This window comes from Protopterus annectens, chromosome 2.part1, assembly GCF_019279795.1.
Source record: "Protopterus annectens isolate FY-2018-M chromosome 2.part1, PAN1.0, whole genome shotgun sequence".
NCBI lineage: Eukaryota > Metazoa > Chordata > Ceratodontiformes > Protopteridae > Protopterus > Protopterus annectens.
In genome coordinates, this window is record NC_056729.1 from 45920765 (window position 1) to 45938810 (window position 18046).

The window sequence follows — 18046 nt, forward strand, 5'->3', positions numbered from 1 at the left end:
ACCACTCTGAATAAAAAGCCTAAAAACAAACTTCCTGTATTTGCAGCAGGTAGGCTCATGCTGCACCCCTCAGCTTGTATAACAGCCTTCATGGCAACATGAGCAAGGGGGAACCACACAATACAAACGAATCACTGCCAGTGCACAAACTATACCAATAGTTTTCTTTGCAACAGTCAATTTTATTTAGTCTCATAGTTGACACTAGCATGTCAGCTCTGTCCTGTAGACAAGACTTGAACTTGTCTGTAAGGGAAGCATTTACCTCTGCCATTGTAGAGGACAAAATACTACTCTTATAAACCACTGGAGGAGAAGCAGCTCCATCAACATTAATAGTGAAGTGTACCTCCAACTGATTTTAGTAGTTCATAGTTACATTCACATGCATTTAATACTCAACCTCATTTTGTTGATGCAACCTACCTCCACCAAGAGAGACTTGATCACTGTATCGCTTTTGCCAGATGTGGGAACAATTGGAATGATGCCACTGCAAAGCTCTGTTGTTTCTAAGGCCTCAGCATGCAGTGTAAAATTTATTGCACCTGGAAAGAAAAAGTATTTCAAAAAACTTGCTTCTTGCACATCTTGAACAAATTATAATCATGTTTTAAGGTGAATGCGTAGGCAAGATATGTCAGACTAAGATTCCTATTGACTATTCAAAAAGCCACAGAATCTGTGTACTTGCAAGTATGGAAAAATTTAGTTGACTTGTATACTTTCCCAGCATCCCATTTAATTTGCATTGCCTCCTCACTGTAGCCTTGCTTTAGCCACTTGTATGGACGCTTGGTAGAAAACCTATTAGCTAATCTTTTTGTCTAGTACTGAGCTGGGGAACTGAGCAAGGATTCTGAGCTTGCATCAGGACTGACCATCCATTTGTCTTACTACAGGTCTGGTATTTAAGGTATACCTCCAAAACCACTTTCCGCCTTTGTGTGGTGGGCCCTCTGGCACCTGATCCCAGACTCAAAGGTTACTTTCATCAATCCCCTACCAACTAGTGGAAAGTTCCACTCCATTGTCTAGATATTATTCCTTGATTTACTAATTCAGGTCAGCAACCAAAGAAAAAAAAAATCAGAACCCTATAAAACTATTTTTAGATTCTGCCTGGGAGCACTGGCCAATTAAGGGACTTGGTCACACAGGCAACGGTGGTTTGAGAATAAACCAGCAGTTCCCTGTGGTCTACAGTTTAGCAGCTGAACCTTAATCCTCCATACCAACTGCCACTGGTGATTTCATAGTCTGAAAATTGGTGCCAATTTACTATACAGCTTAGCAAAGCTACCTATACGAAGCACTCTCTAAGCCACTATTTATTGACATATGTTCCGTAGTTATGCTACCAGCCTATATTACCCAATAAGGCTTGGAGTCTTGCCTGCCTGTGAATGGCAACTACACAGCCTGTTTGTAGCTCATTTTAAGAGTCATACATGCAAGCAGTATGACCGAAGCAGGAGAAAGTGGAAAAAGTTAAGTCTCTGCTGATCCCTTGCACAAACTGGCCAATAGCATAAGGAGTTAATTATGGCTAGATTATATGCAGACAATGTTGGAAAAGTGTTCAAAATCTGAAGCACATGTTAATATACTAGGATAGTATAAGTTGGTTAGTGTCAAATGTTTACATTTTGGCATTCCCAATCCAACAAGAGTTCAACCATGCATTCAACTTGTGGCATTTGTTCACGTTACCTCTAATTGTGAATTTGCACTTTGCTTAAACGTTTTGGTGTGCAATTCATACATCAAGGAATTTCATTTTCTTCCATGCACAAGTTGCGCGTACAGATTTATGGACTCAAATTCCAAGTAAAAGCATCAAAATCAGCCCACAAAACACAACCAAAGCAGCCTACTGTTACTCTGGACAGTGGTGTGAATGAAGGATTTTAGCTCTAGAATTCATGACTTAGTATGCCATTATTATATTCTGGAAGCCATGAACTTGCATGCTATTTTTAAAAATCACTTGCCAGACCACGAGTCATAACAGTGACTGTACATAATAAATCAGCTTGCAAGTTCTCAAAATGCTCCACTATGTAGTTGTGCAGTGTCAAACCTTCATTACCTGGACTTTTAATGTCCTGTACAGATACCTCATTGCAAACCCCTTGCTTCCAAGTTTACTCTTCCATTAAAAGATGCCTCAGTGCCCTTTTATTGAATCAGCATGTAAGGAACATGCAAAGGGTACACATTTAGTCAACTTTTATACACTGCATTCTACATCATCCATAACTGACTGCAACTGAAACAATGTACCATAATGAAAAAATTAAAAAAAAAAAAATCGGGTCATCAAGCAGTATGAATGGGTCTGAAACTGTAGGTTGTCAGCCCAACATGTAAAAACGATACTAACCTCTCCCTTTCTAACACTGCCAGCTAGTGTACTCAGTTTTGTTCATGATGCTCCATTCTATAATATCTATCAGAATTAAAGCTACTTCCACCATAACACATGGGAATGAAGGTATGTATGCTGACAAGAATACCTCATCCAGAATTATGGTAACTACACAACTTCTGTATCTGGAATTATGGCCAGTAGGCCAGAGAGCCAAACTTATAACCCCATACAAGATCATGGGAGTATACTTATTTGTAAGTCATAGCCCTGAAGACTTTAGCCAGCTTGTATCTTACCAGAAAAGACAGTGAAGCCATGAGGTCCAGACAATCCTCACCATTTTTGAATGGTGGTCAGGATGTCACTAGTGATGAGCTAAAGCAAAGGTTCACAATGGCTGTGGGAGCGACTATTCTAACCTACATTTTTTGCAGCAGTGCTCTACACAAGACTAGGAAGCTTCACAAGACCACCTATGTTCATAGAAGCTATGGCTACAAGAAAGTCAAGATATACATTTAACATCCACTTTAGCAGCAGGGTCAAAAGGATGGGTCATGTTTTCTAAAACAGAAAGAGCTACAGTATCACTGACAAGTCAGATAAGCAACTTCAACTTTGCAAACCTTTGCAGTGTAAAAGTGAAGTTTTATAGAAGGTATTAGGTGTGCATAAAAAATCTGGGAAATACTAAACTGCAGCAACCAGAGCAGTAGAAGTCTAACCCCTTGAAGTAACCAAAAATACCAAACCAAAACTTACATTTTCCTACTATAAATCCTGGCCTTGCCTAGAAATCTAATACCACCTTGGGTGCTCTGAAAAACCCTGGACATTATCAATCTGCATAGCTGTCGAATCTAGTAAAGGGAGTGAAGGTCTGGAGAAGGCTTACCAGTTATTGTGGTCTGCACCCAGTTATCGTGGTCTGCACCCAAGACCATGAAAAAGGAATTCCCAGCAGACAAGCAATACAGCAACTACTGGGCCAAGGTCTGCAACTCAGCCATTATGAATAAAGGATAAAGAACCTGGAATACAGTAAGAAAAGAACACTGTCTGAAGGAAAATTAACTTGTGTCTAGAGTAAATCCTGTAAAGCTTAGGTTTGTGTGAGGACTTAGTTTTGCAGTGCTTTAACTCCAAAGAATTAGAAAGAGTAAAGCCCTTTAAGCTGCAACTAATCTGATGGTGTAGTTAAGAGCCGGACATGGAAACTCCTTAAAGGAGTTGGTTCACTGCAGATGGACATGTACTTTGTCAGCAGCCAGGTTGCCAAGGCAAGACCAAATCATGAACTGAAGAGGACCAGTTTCTATACAGAAGCACATGTACCCTTGTATACTCCTTGGCCACCTAGATGGGGAGATTTACATGGAGGAATGTGCCCATGCAATCTCCTTACAGATATGGATAGACAGACTGCATTACCATCCTGCTTGAGAATGCAAGAATGCACTTTAGGTTCCTTATTCAGTCCAAAGTTTCCCTTCTTTGTAATAACCAAGTCTCTCCTAGTGAGGTGGACCCCTTGATCTCGATTAGGCTTAAAACTTACCACAGTGCAGTTTTTAGCAATGGTAAAATTAGGGAGGGGAATGCTGTGGAAAAATGGAGCTGTTAGTATTGTGAATTTGTTAACAATGACAAGATTCATATCAAGTCAAGAAACAGACTTAGTTCTCAAGTTAAACTTGGATAACCTCAGACTGCCAAGAAATGCCATATACCCACTTCTGCCAAGTTTACTTGGCCTGGCATCTATTAAACATTTCTCCTAGATTTTTTTTTCCAGCTCTATTGCCACTGTTGCCAATACCATAGCTGATGGACTCTTGTACCCCTGAAAAAAGGTGTACTACACCTTAGAATTCAGTCAAGAAGCGCTTGTCCAAATATGGTGGGTCCATCAGATAAAGCCTTAAAAAGATGCTCTAGGAAAGCTTATAAAGCATGAAGTTATGCCAACAACTCATGCCTAGCAGCACCCTGATTGCATTGGGCAAGTGTACTGAAGTTTGAAACAGAAGACTTGAATTCTGGGATTAACTTTTGAACTTTAACAAAAATTCTGCAAGGACTGACACTGATCAGCAGCCAGTGAAGAACCAAGCAAATACCCTCAATGTCAATGTGAGGGATGTACGAGCACTCATCACCACTGGTTTAACACACTGTACTAATCTGCACGATTGACAGGATGACTGGGGAGACTTCCTAAACGGCAGCCATAGCAGCAGTAGTAGAGTCTACCTCAAATAACTAGTCCCTGAAAGGCTGAAGAGCCTCAATGCCTTCTTGGAACAGGGTACCACATCTGGCTCTTCCAACCTCACCCTGACCATTTCAGCTTCGTGCAAGCAGGGAGCCACCTAGTGAGGAAGTTGCAGTTTCAAACACATGTCCTGCTTGCTCCGTTCATGAAATGGGAGGTATATGGGACATCCAAACTCTGCCTTAAAGAACAGTTGTGTAAAATCTTACTGCAAGTTAATGTCCTTCTCTTCACTGCTGAAGTATTCATAACTTAAGAAATCTAAGGAAAGTTACAGTATACCAAACAATTTAGTACTTGCAGGCACCAAACACATGTACGCTCCTCACACAATGTGTAGGGCATAAAGGCAACATACGGACTCAGAACTGAAAAAGCCCCAGGAGGAACTGAATGTCCACAGACAAGAACATGTACATTCAGGAGAAAAGGGAGAAGAGCCCCTCAGCCAAGAGGGCAAAAATGTACAGGCTAGAGCACAGGGTCAGGAAGGAGGGAACAAATACTGCAGCAGTGAAGAGGACACCTACTGTTATGGTAAGATGTTGCACAACTGTACTATGTCCTTCCATCACGGTTGCAGTATTCATAACTAAAGGGAGAATAACATTAAGAGGAACCCTGGGAGGACAACAGCAATGAAGAGTCCTCCAGAAACCCATGCAGGACAGCCCTGGAAACATAGAACTTGTAATGCTTAGTGAAGTTATGAACAGAAGACCAAGTAACAGCCTCGAGGATGGAATTGGTGTCTATCCCCTTGGAATGAAGAGCCAGAAGCAGGATGCTCATGTTCTAACTCTGAAGCAGAGGCCAGAGACCCTGAACCTTGAAAGACCTGAAGGAGGCCCCCAACCTGTCAGGCATCTCTAAACAGCTCAAGTCAGGGCTGAACTTTGGAAAGAAAGCACATGGTTGAGAAAGATTATGAATCCTCCACAGAAGCTTCAGACAAAGGAAGAGGGGAACTGGGATGTCTGGGGGGGTGCCAATGTTGAAGCCACACTGCACTTGATACCAATCATACCACTGCAGCTTTGATATGGAACCTGACCAGAAGCAGCATGGGAATGGTAGAGGCCATGAAACCAAGAACCCTATAGAAAATCCATGGCAGTGAGACTCCAGAAAACAGGAAAGACCATAAGAAACAGGGCCTTGGTGGCAAGCAAAGATGCCAGCATGGAGATGGCCTGGATCATGTAACCAATGAAAATATCCTTAGGAGTAGGTCAGAACAGAGTTTATGAGGATCCCCAGCCTCTGCAACAGGAAGATAGTAAACTGAAGATCTTGAAGCAGTGTCTCAGGGGAAGAAGCTCGAATGAGATAATCCAGATAAGGAAAGATCCAAACTCATCTAATCCTTCAAAAGGCAATAGGAGCAAGGCAGTTAAATACACTTAGGGCAGTAGAGAGCCCAAAGGGCAAAGTAGAGAATTGAAGATGCAAGGAACACAATTTCCTGAAAAGGGGATGGAGATAGGAAGCAGGTATCCTTCAGATCCGGACAAAGGCCTCAGGAAGAGGAAAAAAGTTAGAACACATCCAAAAGGAAGTACTTAAATTAAGCTGGGAAAGGTCCAGAACTGGGCTCCAAGTGCCCTCCTGCCTGGAAATAAAAAGCCCTCCCCACCTGGGCAGGGGGTACAGCTTGAATGTTGCCCTGGACCAAAGAGTGAAGTACCTCTTGGGGGGGGACTATTAAAGGAGGCTGAGTGACCCCCCCCCCCAAAAAAAAAAACATTTCCAAACCATGAAATACTGTGCAAAATAATGAATAAAAAAATCAGACTCTTGGGTTCGGCCAATTTGGAAGGAACATGGAGAACCTGGCTGAGGGAAAGGGGAAAGCAAACAGTCAAACAGAACAGTTAAAATACATTTCAAGGAATTAGCTGTTTGAGCAGGCTTGGCAGGGGGCACACATTAGAACTTTTACCTTTAGGTGTTACAAGAAACTGCCTGCAAACAAAAGCAGATTTGAAAGGGTAATCCCTTGAAAAAAAAATTTCAACTCCTGCTAGGCCTTGCCCCTATCCTGGAGAGAATAGTCATCAGCATCACCAGAAGCATATGAAGGAGTTTCCAGTAGTTTGGCCTTAATGTCATTGAGCAAAGCCTGAAGACAGTCATGATTAAGGCCTCAAAAGAGCCAAAGGCAACAGCCTTGGAGGAAGCAACTGTATTTAGTGGCAGGAAACTCCAATAATGGAACCCAACAAGGAAAGGGCAGACGCCTTCCTGTCAGTCAAATTACGTGAGACACGGGGCAAAACATATACCTGTGGTAGTTAATGACCCTAAAAGATAAGGTGGCAGGGGTCTAAACCTTCCTGCCCATCCTCTCCATGACCCTATCCTTGTGCGAAGGAAACATCTTAGTAGAGAACAGCTTGACGGCTAGTCAGAAGATGTTACAGAAGGTTCAGCAGAAAGGCATTTATATAGAAATTTACATTCATCAGGCACCTTGTAAAATCTGCCAGGATTTTGGGGGCTGAGAGTCAGCAGACCACAGAAGTGGGTGAAAAATTATCCAGGGCAGCAGTCAAAACAGGGGGAATGGAAGGTTTAGAAGTCTCCATCTAAAAGAAGCTCAACTTTTCTGGATATCAGTAACTTTAGGACAATCCCACTTCAATTCCATCATATGGTCAACAGCAATCCCCAAAGCAAAGCTGCTCTAAAAAAAAAAAAAAAGTGAACCTGGGCCAAGAATCCCCCTCTGCTGAACCATAGTCCAAGGGTTAAGGGATGCAAGAGTAACCCTATGGACTCTTACCAGGATCCTGCTTGCCAGAGGAATCAAGTTTCCCTAGGTCTTATAAGAGGAATGAATACTAGGGAGGGTCAAAGCAAAGAAATCCCTTTAGGTGGCTTTAAAGCCATTAAAGCATAACCCCCACCCCCAAGTAAAATCCTGTCATTTCTGCTAGGGATCCTTAATGGCAGGGGAAATGTGCCTGGTTTTCCTTTTTCTGGAGGACATCTACACAAAACACTAGGGATCAGAGCCTTGGTGACATTAAGCATCTTGGGAATCTTCTCACTCACTGAAGTCTGTGGAATCCCCTTGGATATAAATTCAGATGTTACCCCTCAACTTCTTGAGCAGATATTTGTAAAGCCTCATAGGATGTGCAGAAAATTGAACCCATCCCATTTTCGGACAAGGTTATAGCACAGGAATCTGAAGCAAGCACTGGAAGATCCTCCGGGCTTTCACTAGCCTCAAGGGGGATTCTGAACAGCAACCATATCAAGCCTAAGTTTTTTGGCCATTTTCTTGGCAGATAGCAGACTCCTGGGACACAACTGCCAAAGCAGTTTCAGACAACAGATTAAGACACTGGTTTTCAAGGTGAATAGACAAGAACACTATATTATGGTCTTTGGGACAAAAACCTGGCAGAAAGCACTGTGTATGGCCATGGGAAGCACCCAAACAGAAGAGACACTGGTTCTGCTACTCTATGGGGAATCTGCCATGCACACACATTTTCCCTTTCTGGATGACATGAAAAAGCAATACTAAAGGACAAATGTGAAAACCGCACTGGGGAACTAATTGGAAAAATGTCTGTATCTGCACAGAAGGCGTTCAAAGGTGGCAAAGAAACTGTGCATGTCCATACGTTGCCTTTAGGCCATACGCCTTGTACATGGAGCATACAAGTGATGTACAGCACCTGTAAAGTACCAAAGGCTTTGGTATACTGTCCAGTCTATTCTTGGCAAGAGATCGAGTATTGCAACAGTGATATGGAAGGACATCTTCCCTGAACTTTGACATTAAGGAGATAATAGGCAATCAGCATCTCCCCTGCCAGGAGCTGGGATGAACAAAGTTCAGTTACTTCATTTTACACTAGTGTTTCCTAGACAATGCTAGAACTAATCTACCTGCCAGACTCTGCTACAGTTTTCTGTGAGGGAAAGATTAGTTTGCTTTTTATTTGTTGTATTCTGCATTACTTTGCGTTTTTCTATTTTGTATACTGTGATTGGTTTTCTTTACACTGTTTTACTTGTATTCTGCTTTTTAACTGCATATTAAAACTTTGAGACCACAGCTGTCTTGTGAGTCAGACAAATTTTTCCCACCCTCACCCTCTGTTGGCATCGTGCTCTTATAAACAGTCTGCCTGCCCCTTATGTTAATTTGACCCTACATCTCATTTCCTCTCTGCTTTTACTGGCTGGTGCGAGCAAGCAGAAAAATCATTGTGAAATCACTCCCCCTATTTAAAATTTATTGGCCATCCTACTGTATTAAATAGAATACAAAAAAGTGACCACCCCCTTTCAATCTTGCCATTTTAAAAATAGTGACTCCACTAAAACTTTTTAGATTGGTAAAACCTAAGTTACCTACTTTCACATCAAACTTCTCTAGTGCACACTGCAGTGTTTAGGATAAACACTTTCATCTTACCTCAACTATTACTGGTGCCTTAAAGTCTGCTCTTCAAATTTTCCCCTAGATCTTGCTAGCTTTCATCTCTGATCACTGAAATCAGACCTCCAAACCCAGCACTTGCTCAGAACCTATTGCAGCTGTCATTGTAAGCATGCCAACTGGTACCAGCACTAAAGCCATCCAATAAAGGGAATAAAACAGCTCCAGTACTTGATAACTAAGCACCTATCCAGGCATGTCTAAAGGTCAGTTTCCTACACTTTCTCCTATTAACCTGGTGAACCTGGGCATCATGAGGCAATGCAGCAATTTCCTCGTACACAGACTACCCTCTCCTACCTCCAAACACATCCACTTGGGATAGATGCATATACATAACCAAACTAGAGACCACACACAAACCTAGACTGGGCTAGCCAGTCAGGAGTATAAAGTTAACTTCTACATCACACCACATAGAACACAGCTCCCTCGATCACACACTACGCATAGTAACACCCACTTTTGCAGAGGCTGTCAAAAATATGCCCAAACAACGAAGACCTCAGAGGCAGAAATGCAAGCAACCATCTCATCCAAACAATCCAAGACACAGCCCACAGTGTGCCACTCAGCTTAAGCCCCTATGGCAAAACATTTTACCCAATACACTAGTCATAGGGGACTCAATAGTAAGTCACACTGACATCCCACTCACTAGGTTGAATAAGGAGAAAGTTACGGTCATCTGCCACTCTGGTGCCAGGATTCACCACAAAGCATGCACTTGGGTCTCTCCACAAGTACAAATATGACTGTCATTGTCCATGTTGGTGTGAACGACCCAAGATGTACCTCCCTGGGCTACATAAAAAAGTGACATGGAGCTCTTGGATTTTGTAGCCCAGGCAGATATGACCCTAGCCCCGAGTATCATCCTACCATCGCTTAGAATGATACTGCAGTACAAGCAGAAAATGGACCAACAATTGGCCAAGTTTCTGGTGTCAAAGGGGATCCAGTATCTGTCTGCCTGGGATGAAATGACAGACCTCGATGCTTTGCCAGAGATGGCCTGCATCCGTCACCCCCAGGATTCCAGATATTGGCAAAGGCTCTTGCCACCCCCATACTGCCTTTTTTAGGCAATGCCCTCAAGGCAAACTTACCAGCATAACTGCAAGCAAATGCAACCCAAGGGTTATGCTACTCAATGCTAGAAGCCTAAATCTCAAAATGCACTCTCGAGTAGCCCTAAAGGAGGTGTGAACAGATGTCCCAAAAGCAGTGGTGTATCAATCTTCATAAAGGATACAGACACCTCCAGACTGCATTATGCTGGGCAACTAGAGATACTACAGGTACAAAACTGGATAAAAAACTGCAATCCAGGCTGTAGCCTGCTATAGATCCCCCACAATGTCCCAAGACTCCTCCTCCGCATTCCTGAACACTCTAGAAAGCATTACGATTCAACCCAATACTGTTACACTGGGAGACAGCAACTACCACCTCCATTAGCTGGGAAAATTACTGTTCCAACTCATTCACCCATTGTTTTCTGGAATTCATTAATTCCAACACACTGGACCAACTCATTCTCACCCCTACCAGAGGTAGAAACACTACCTGGTCATTTCAAACATGGGGGACAGATGCTCTACACCAGTAATCAACTCCTCCCTGGTTAGATCAGACCACAAGTTACACAGTTGATATCCAAATCCCACCCTCACCCCTCCTGAAGGATACCACAGTGAAGAACTTCTCCAAAGCCAATTTCGAGCTTCTAAAGACAGAAGTGTCAAACTTCGTTATCCATGCAAATGGGGAATGGGTGTTTGGCTGCTGAATCATACACCAAGGAGCTGTTTGAGCATTTACACAAGTGCATGGATCAGGCCATACCAAACAGAACCAAAATCCTGCCCCACTCCCATAAAAAGGAAGCCAATCTGATGGTCCCCTGCCATTAAACGCTACAACAGAAGGAAAAAAAAACTGTTGCAGAAAAGGGTAAAGTCCCAAGACTGGAAAAATTATCTTGCAAGTCTCAACAAAATACAGATACCTCATCAAATCCTCCAAAGGTATGTATGAAAACAAAATTGCTACAGATGCTTAAGATAACCATAAGGCATTCTTTAGCTATGTCAAGAATTTGCATAATACCCAGATGTGCTCTGAGCCAATGCACAACAGCAGCACTTGTACTGAACCAACCGATGCTGCCAACACAACCAAAAATTAGCAGATTGTATGTGTGGCCCATTTTGTACAAGATAGAGGTATAGTGGAAATAGGGGAATTTGCTCTTTCCCCATTGCAGTGCTGACCTGAGATGGTATTAAAATCTATTTTGCAGTTAGTTGCCAATTGATCATTTGCCATTCCAAGCCTAAGTTTCAACCAGCTATCAGTCTGGATTACCTAGATGTGCGATTAAAAGTACAAGTGGCTTTAAGTCCAAAACGTAAAGAAGAGTGCTCTTCCAACTTATTTACATGAGTAACCATCCCATTTTTCTAAAATGATTTTCATAAAAGGGCAGACTGGCCAGAATGATATCTGGTAATGAACGGTTCAAAAGCGAGATGCATTTTTATGGGAAATGTTCAGAGGTGTTCGTACCTCCCAACTGTATAGATTCACAGAATCTCCAGAGGTTTGCCTTATTTTTGGTTTTTCATAAACTTGTGGTTTTCTGGCAAATAGCAAAGTATTAATGAAGTTAGAAAATGAGATGTTAAGAGTTTGACTTCATACCCAATTCATGCTAAAGCAAGACCTGTTATTCTGTGAACAGTGAGCAGCACTTAAATATTGTCCCACTTTTAAAGTCTTTGCTGAGATTTCTTGCTCTGAGGTTGAGAGGTATGAAGGTGTTAACCCTGAACAGTTAACCAAAGTCAAGGGAACAGATATCCAAAGAATAGTTCAAACCATTTGGGGGGGGGGGGGTGAGGATGCTTTAAACAAAACTGGTGAATAAGCTGAAAGTGCACAGAATTGAAAGCTGAGGTTTAAACTCAGAATTCACACCAAGAAAAAATATGGCCAACTTATATGTTCATACCTCCCATTTCACATGCTTTTATAAAAAAAAGTTGCGCCTAAAATGCATTTCAGAAAACTGCTGAAAAAAATCCAGTGATTGAGTTCAGACATGGAAATATGCTACTGTAAAAGTTTTAGGGGACACTACCCATAATGGGCAACGGCCACAGAGGAATACAACAGCCAACTGTGGCACAGTTGTATACATAGCAATCTGTATAGACTACTTGTGTAGGGAAAGCAGAACATACTCTGAAAAGATGTACAAAATTTACACAACTTTAGTAAAGCTTGTACCAACAATTTCCTATATAGGAACACCATTTTCCAATGTGAACTCAATACATAGAGGACCCTAGAGAGGGAGCATGGGAAAATTTTAAACACATGGAACTAGTGTGGCAACCAAGGTTAAATGCATCATTACAGTTTGGAAAGATCATATCTGTTTCAAGAGTTTTGAAGTTAAAAAGAAGCAAAGAACAGCAATTGAATAGTAAAGACTAAATTAAGCAGGTGCTTTAATACTTTGAGAAATTAACCACTGCCTACACGCACCAGATTACAGATCATAACACTTCAGGAAATGCTTTCTTTGTGATAAACTAAATATTCAAACACTGTCAGACTAGAATGTTAGAATACAGCTTTAAAATTTCATGTTACACTTCTCTGCAGCCTGGTTAGTAAAGGATTCAGGTCAAAGTAGTTAATACAAGTAACCAATATCAGCCTTTCACACAGCAATGGACATTTGAATGGTCAGTTAATGGGACTGAAGTCTGGCAGTTTTGCAGCTTCAGTTGGGCTAACAGTTTTTTGAAATGCTCCATTTAGGGGAAAACACCCAAACAATTCTCTATAAAATGCACTTTTCCTCCCCATATTTTTAGATTACGAAGAAAATATTTCAGTTACCTAATGATTTGGGAATGATGTTCCAGAAGAAAATCTCATCTTCATTTTCACAGAGGCAGCTAGTGTACTGACAAGTCTCGCATGGAATAAAGTCAAAGTCACTAGACTGTTGAAGGTGGACATGTACCTGTCAAGAAAATACACCTCTTTATTGCAGGAAGTGTCACCAGTATCATCACTTACCCTTAACACCAGACACATTCAGCATGAGATTCTTAATCCTGAGCATATACTACTATAGGTGGTGGAATTTCTGTGGTGCAGGTTATGTCAGTGGGGTTTATATCTAGCAGCAAGAGACTAGGAAATGTCATGGTTGGTACATGTAACAATTTAGATAGAATGGAGTCATCAATGGGATGCTAACACACTGGGTTTATGTGAAGGTATCAGATTGCCTCTGATTCAGCTATGTCATAGGTGTGTAGCAACAATCTAAAACCATATCAGAACTATGCAGAATTCATTTTACATTTATAGTATTTTAAACCTGCAATTTCCTATGCTGGGTCAAAGTTAAACATGGTACTTGTGTTTCATTTATACAGTGGTACTAGTATGGGGCCAGTTTTATAAGCTTCAGAGTCTCGTTAGCATTTCAGTTCAACATAGTAAAGCAAATTTAAACAATTACTACAAACAAAAGGGGCTTCAGAGCTGTACTGAACAAGTAACAGAAAACCTGGCTAGGTTCCTCATTTTCCAGTCTTCCCACCAAATATAACAAGCCTCCTGAGGGAGTAACTGGGCAGAGCAGATGAAGCAACTATGTTCCAACTGCAATCATGGCAGAACAGCTTTACAGTTTATCCAATGACTACAGTGTTACTTACCCTCTACAGTAAGTTACTGCAAGTGTGCCAGCTGATACTTGTGTAAGTTGACATTCACAGTTTAGGTTTGTAAATCTTAAAATGAACTGAAATTCACAAATCCTCATTTGCAGTATGGCAGATAGTCAAATTCATACCTCAGATCAAAATGCATGCCTAAAAATCTGAATTTAGATATAGCCATACTGTATTACTCCGTTATTCTCATACCATATTACTTCAGTAACTACTTAAACATACCAATTACTAAATGCAAGTGAAATATTGCAGGCCAGTTTTCTACATTGCCTTAACATTTTTACTTCCACTGTATTTTTAGCTTTCCAAAACAAAGTTGCACATCTGATATCACAAAAGCAATACAAATGACTAGTTCCCTCATTTACCCTAGTTAGTTATACCATTACTTACCATGATGCAGTCCTCCAGAAAACTGAAAACTTTGACCTTTAAGTCAAAGCTCTCTCCCCTTATGATGGAATAGGGCAGGACCGGTTCCATGAAGAAAGGCTTGAAGGTGATCAATGAAACTGGGTCTGCTAAACCAAATCCAGAGCTGCCAGTGCAGAACATGCTTGCTTTCCATTCTGTGATTGTGTCAGGGGCAGTTACTTGGAGGTTTAGTCCTTTAGCTCTGAGAATGTAAAGTTGGAGATGAAACACACATTACTAAAACATTACATGCTTAACCATACTAGCTGTTACAGCACAACCAACACTAATTCAAGATTAATATTTCCAATGAAACCAGAGTAGTTAATAAGCAGAGCCCATTTTCAGCTGATGCCAGAGAAATGGACAGCCTTAAGCATCTGCATAAAGCAGCATGCTTTTAACCACAGCTGTATGCATCACTGCAGCAAACAGAAGAAAATCATCCAAGTAAAACTGGGGGGCAGATGTCCTAACAAGTTATACTCCATAGTTTTCAGGATGTACAAAAGTATTTTCAATCTTGCATATTCGCCATTTTGCATCATGAACCATTACACATCCTCATGAATACCCTCCCCTGTACAGACTACTCTTGCTCCATAATGTGAAGTTCGGAACTCTTACACAACACAAGCTACCTGTCACAGTTCAAGTGGAACCACAACCCTAGTAGCTGTAGTCAAAACTAGAGTATTTCAATGCGCTTACATGGTACTGGGTGGCTTTTGCTCACTCTGAATTTAGTAATACAATTTTAAAGGTTTATTCAACTTCCAGGATGACGTAGGAGTGCTCAAAATGGAACTAGGCCCACTGAACATGCTCCCCCCTTCATTTCCTTTAATATTGTAGGCAGTTTGTTATATAGCTGCAGGCTCCCCATTCTTAAATGGGGCATTTATTGGACATGATACATCCAAAGAGCATGGCTTTTTGACCAAAGGCTTTTCAGATTTTTACAAGTCTGGGGATCTATAGATCAGGTTTGCATACAGTATTGCTGTCCATTAATAAGGCCAGTGTGTGTGGTGCCAGAAATTAATACATTAAGGTCTTTTCACATTCCTGTATTAAACATACCCCCCAAAAAAATGCATTTTTAATAAGCTTATAAAGCATGACGTCATGATTGTCCACTCATTTTCCTTGTACTTGGGCCACAAGCCTATTTACTAAACCCAATTCCAATTTCCCTGGGCTTGAGGAATGTTACTAAAATGGGAAGCAATTTGAGGAAGTGCATAACAGAATTACAATGGGAAGCAGATGTCAGAAGCACAAGGGCAACAGGAGAACAAGTTAGAGTGGAACAGAGGAAAGCTTTTACCTACAGAAGGTCAATCCCTTCAGTTGTGTAAAGGGTGAAAGTGTCAAAGCCTTATTTATAAAGGACAAGAGATGCAGACAATGATCTCTGGCAGAAACAGAACATGGATGTCTTGTGCTTTTGAACCATTTACAGGCTTACATTATACTGGAGACAACGTCTACATTTTAAACCATTCACCATTACATCTGCAAGGCAGATGTAGCTTAAACTGAGCTATCAGAATTCATGAAATGATTAGCTCAAAAACAGACTTCACTCATTTCTCAAACTTGGAATTCCAAGTCTGTAATGGATTGTTGGTCACTGGCACCCATTTCCAAAACCACTTTCTACATCTTCATTTAACAGATTTACTCATTAGGCATTACTGATTAAAAATAGTCAGCTCATCTTAAATTGTACCAGACACCAGGGAGGACTTTACCTTGATGTGGTAGGCAATATACCCCTCTAGCACTGCACCCTTCTAGGAATTTCATGAAGGGTGCATACATGCATGCCATCCCATACTTCAGTTTGCCAAGGGCCAGCACTACTTGATCTGGGAATGGTGTTATCCATAGCTCAGTTCAACATGAAGGCATCCAGAAAAGTTATACCTGAAGCCAAGGTATAGTGGAGTGGTGCCTATTCACCTAGAAAGTGGGTGGTCCAGGTAAATTAGCCAAGCCTTAAGCTGCATGAAGCTATGCTGTAAGGAAAGCAAAGTGGAGGTGGCATATGCCAGTGCAGGAGGCAGGGAACAGATTGTTTCTGCAGTAAAAAATTATAGTCTTGCAACAGATACCACTTCTAAGTTTGGACAAATTATTGAGCATACCAAATACATTAGGTTTGCCTTCTGAACAAGGATTTAGTAATCACTTAGAACTTTGTACTGCACTGATGGGAAATACCTACTCCAGCTATTCAACTGTTCAGTAGCAAGCCATGCTTAAAAAGGTATTGCATACCCTGAAAGTTGATTTATGCATAAAATCACGGCCACAGTACTAATTTTCCCCTTTTACCAAAACCGGTCTTTAAATGGCTGATTCAGTTCTGACTGTGTTAGCAGAGTTTTCATCTTTACTTTCTCCCATTTCTCTCCAATTTTTAAGCCTGCAAGTTTGCCTCCATATGACTGGTCTTTGTGCTCCTACTCGCACTGTACATACAAGACAAACTACAGTTGAAACCGGTTTTATGCATCTTCGCTGCCTGGATTTGCAGCTTTATGCAAACAGATGTAGGTGCACACACAAGCATGCCCAATAGCCATAAACATGCACTCCATGATTTGCATAAACCACAAGCATGAATTTAACTAGGGAAGAATGGGGGGGGGGGGACTTGTGTAGTCAGTGCCTTGCTACAAAATTTAGTGAAGTTAGCCACTGGGGCAAATAGTTTATTCCTTCATTAGATACAGGCTACTTTTTTTTTTATTTTGCTGAAGAATGGATTATTCATGAATCAGGAGCTATTGAATGTAGCCTCCAAGTAAAAATGCTGACAGTTAAAGACCAAAAGAAAACAGTGCACAAAATTAACAAAAAGGAGAAAGAGCCAAAAAGTTAGCCAATACTCAATGTACATAAAATGAGTGCTAGAAGTGATCAAACTGAAAACAGGAACCTGGGAACATTCACAATTTGTGTCTTAAGGGACCCCAATTGCCATTAGCTTTTGCAAATCCAATTGAGTTATGTAGACCAAGCACAGGATATACTACAGTACGAAGACAAAAATTAGATTGCCATGAAACTTGTCAAACATGCATAAGAGACCTATTAGACAAACTTAGAGAAGCTTATTCATAGAACAAATGGACTGCTATACAAGCACAGTGAAAGCCAGTCAAAACAATCCCCCAGGGAAAGGCTGCCTGCAATTCAACACCCCCATAGTGTTGGGGGTATGCAGTGATAGGAAAGCAGATTAATTAAGCATGCTAGGGTAGTGCCAAATCCCATGATAGTTTACTAGATGCTGCTAGAAGGTCTGGATCCAGGTTTACCAATCCCTTACCTAAACTGCCTGTAACTGAGAGTCAAAAGTTGGTAGCAAGAGCAGAACAGCAGCTTATCAGCTGGAAAGTATGCAGTGAGTGGGGAAAAAGCCTGGCACATCTACTTCTAATGTGACTTAACACCAAAAAAAATACTTGAGGCAAAGCATGCCAAATGACTAGAAAGCTTCAGCTTTAAATTAATATTACTCAATGTAGGCCATTAAGCAATCCCTGAATATAGTATGAACGCCCCCAATGAGGATCCACAGGATTGATACCCAACTGAAAGCCTACAAACTGGCTGCTGCTCTAACTGAATTCCTTCGAAATTTTACAAACCTGCCACTGATCTGGCAAAGAACTTTTCACTATGCAGCTCCTAAATGTCAGAACTAAAGTTCCCATCACCAAATATACATGTAAGATTCT

General features: G+C 41.2%; 1 protein-coding gene across 2 annotated transcripts in view; it reads right to left on the bottom strand.

Annotated features, from left to right (window-relative positions):
- The window catches only part of LOC122793959 (alpha-2-macroglobulin-like protein 1), a 621161-nt gene that overhangs the window by 315162 nt on the left and 287953 nt on the right, over window positions 1-18046 (bottom strand). For both annotated transcript variants that reach the window (XM_044062013.1, XM_044062014.1), the window contains 3 exons: window positions 14271-14493; window positions 13027-13153; window positions 427-548 (listed from right to left, as the gene is read on the bottom strand). In XM_044062013.1, the coding sequence (XP_043917948.1) occupies window positions 427-548; window positions 13027-13153; window positions 14271-14493 (472 nt within the window). The remainder of the gene's footprint in view (window positions 1-426; window positions 549-13026; window positions 13154-14270; window positions 14494-18046) is intronic.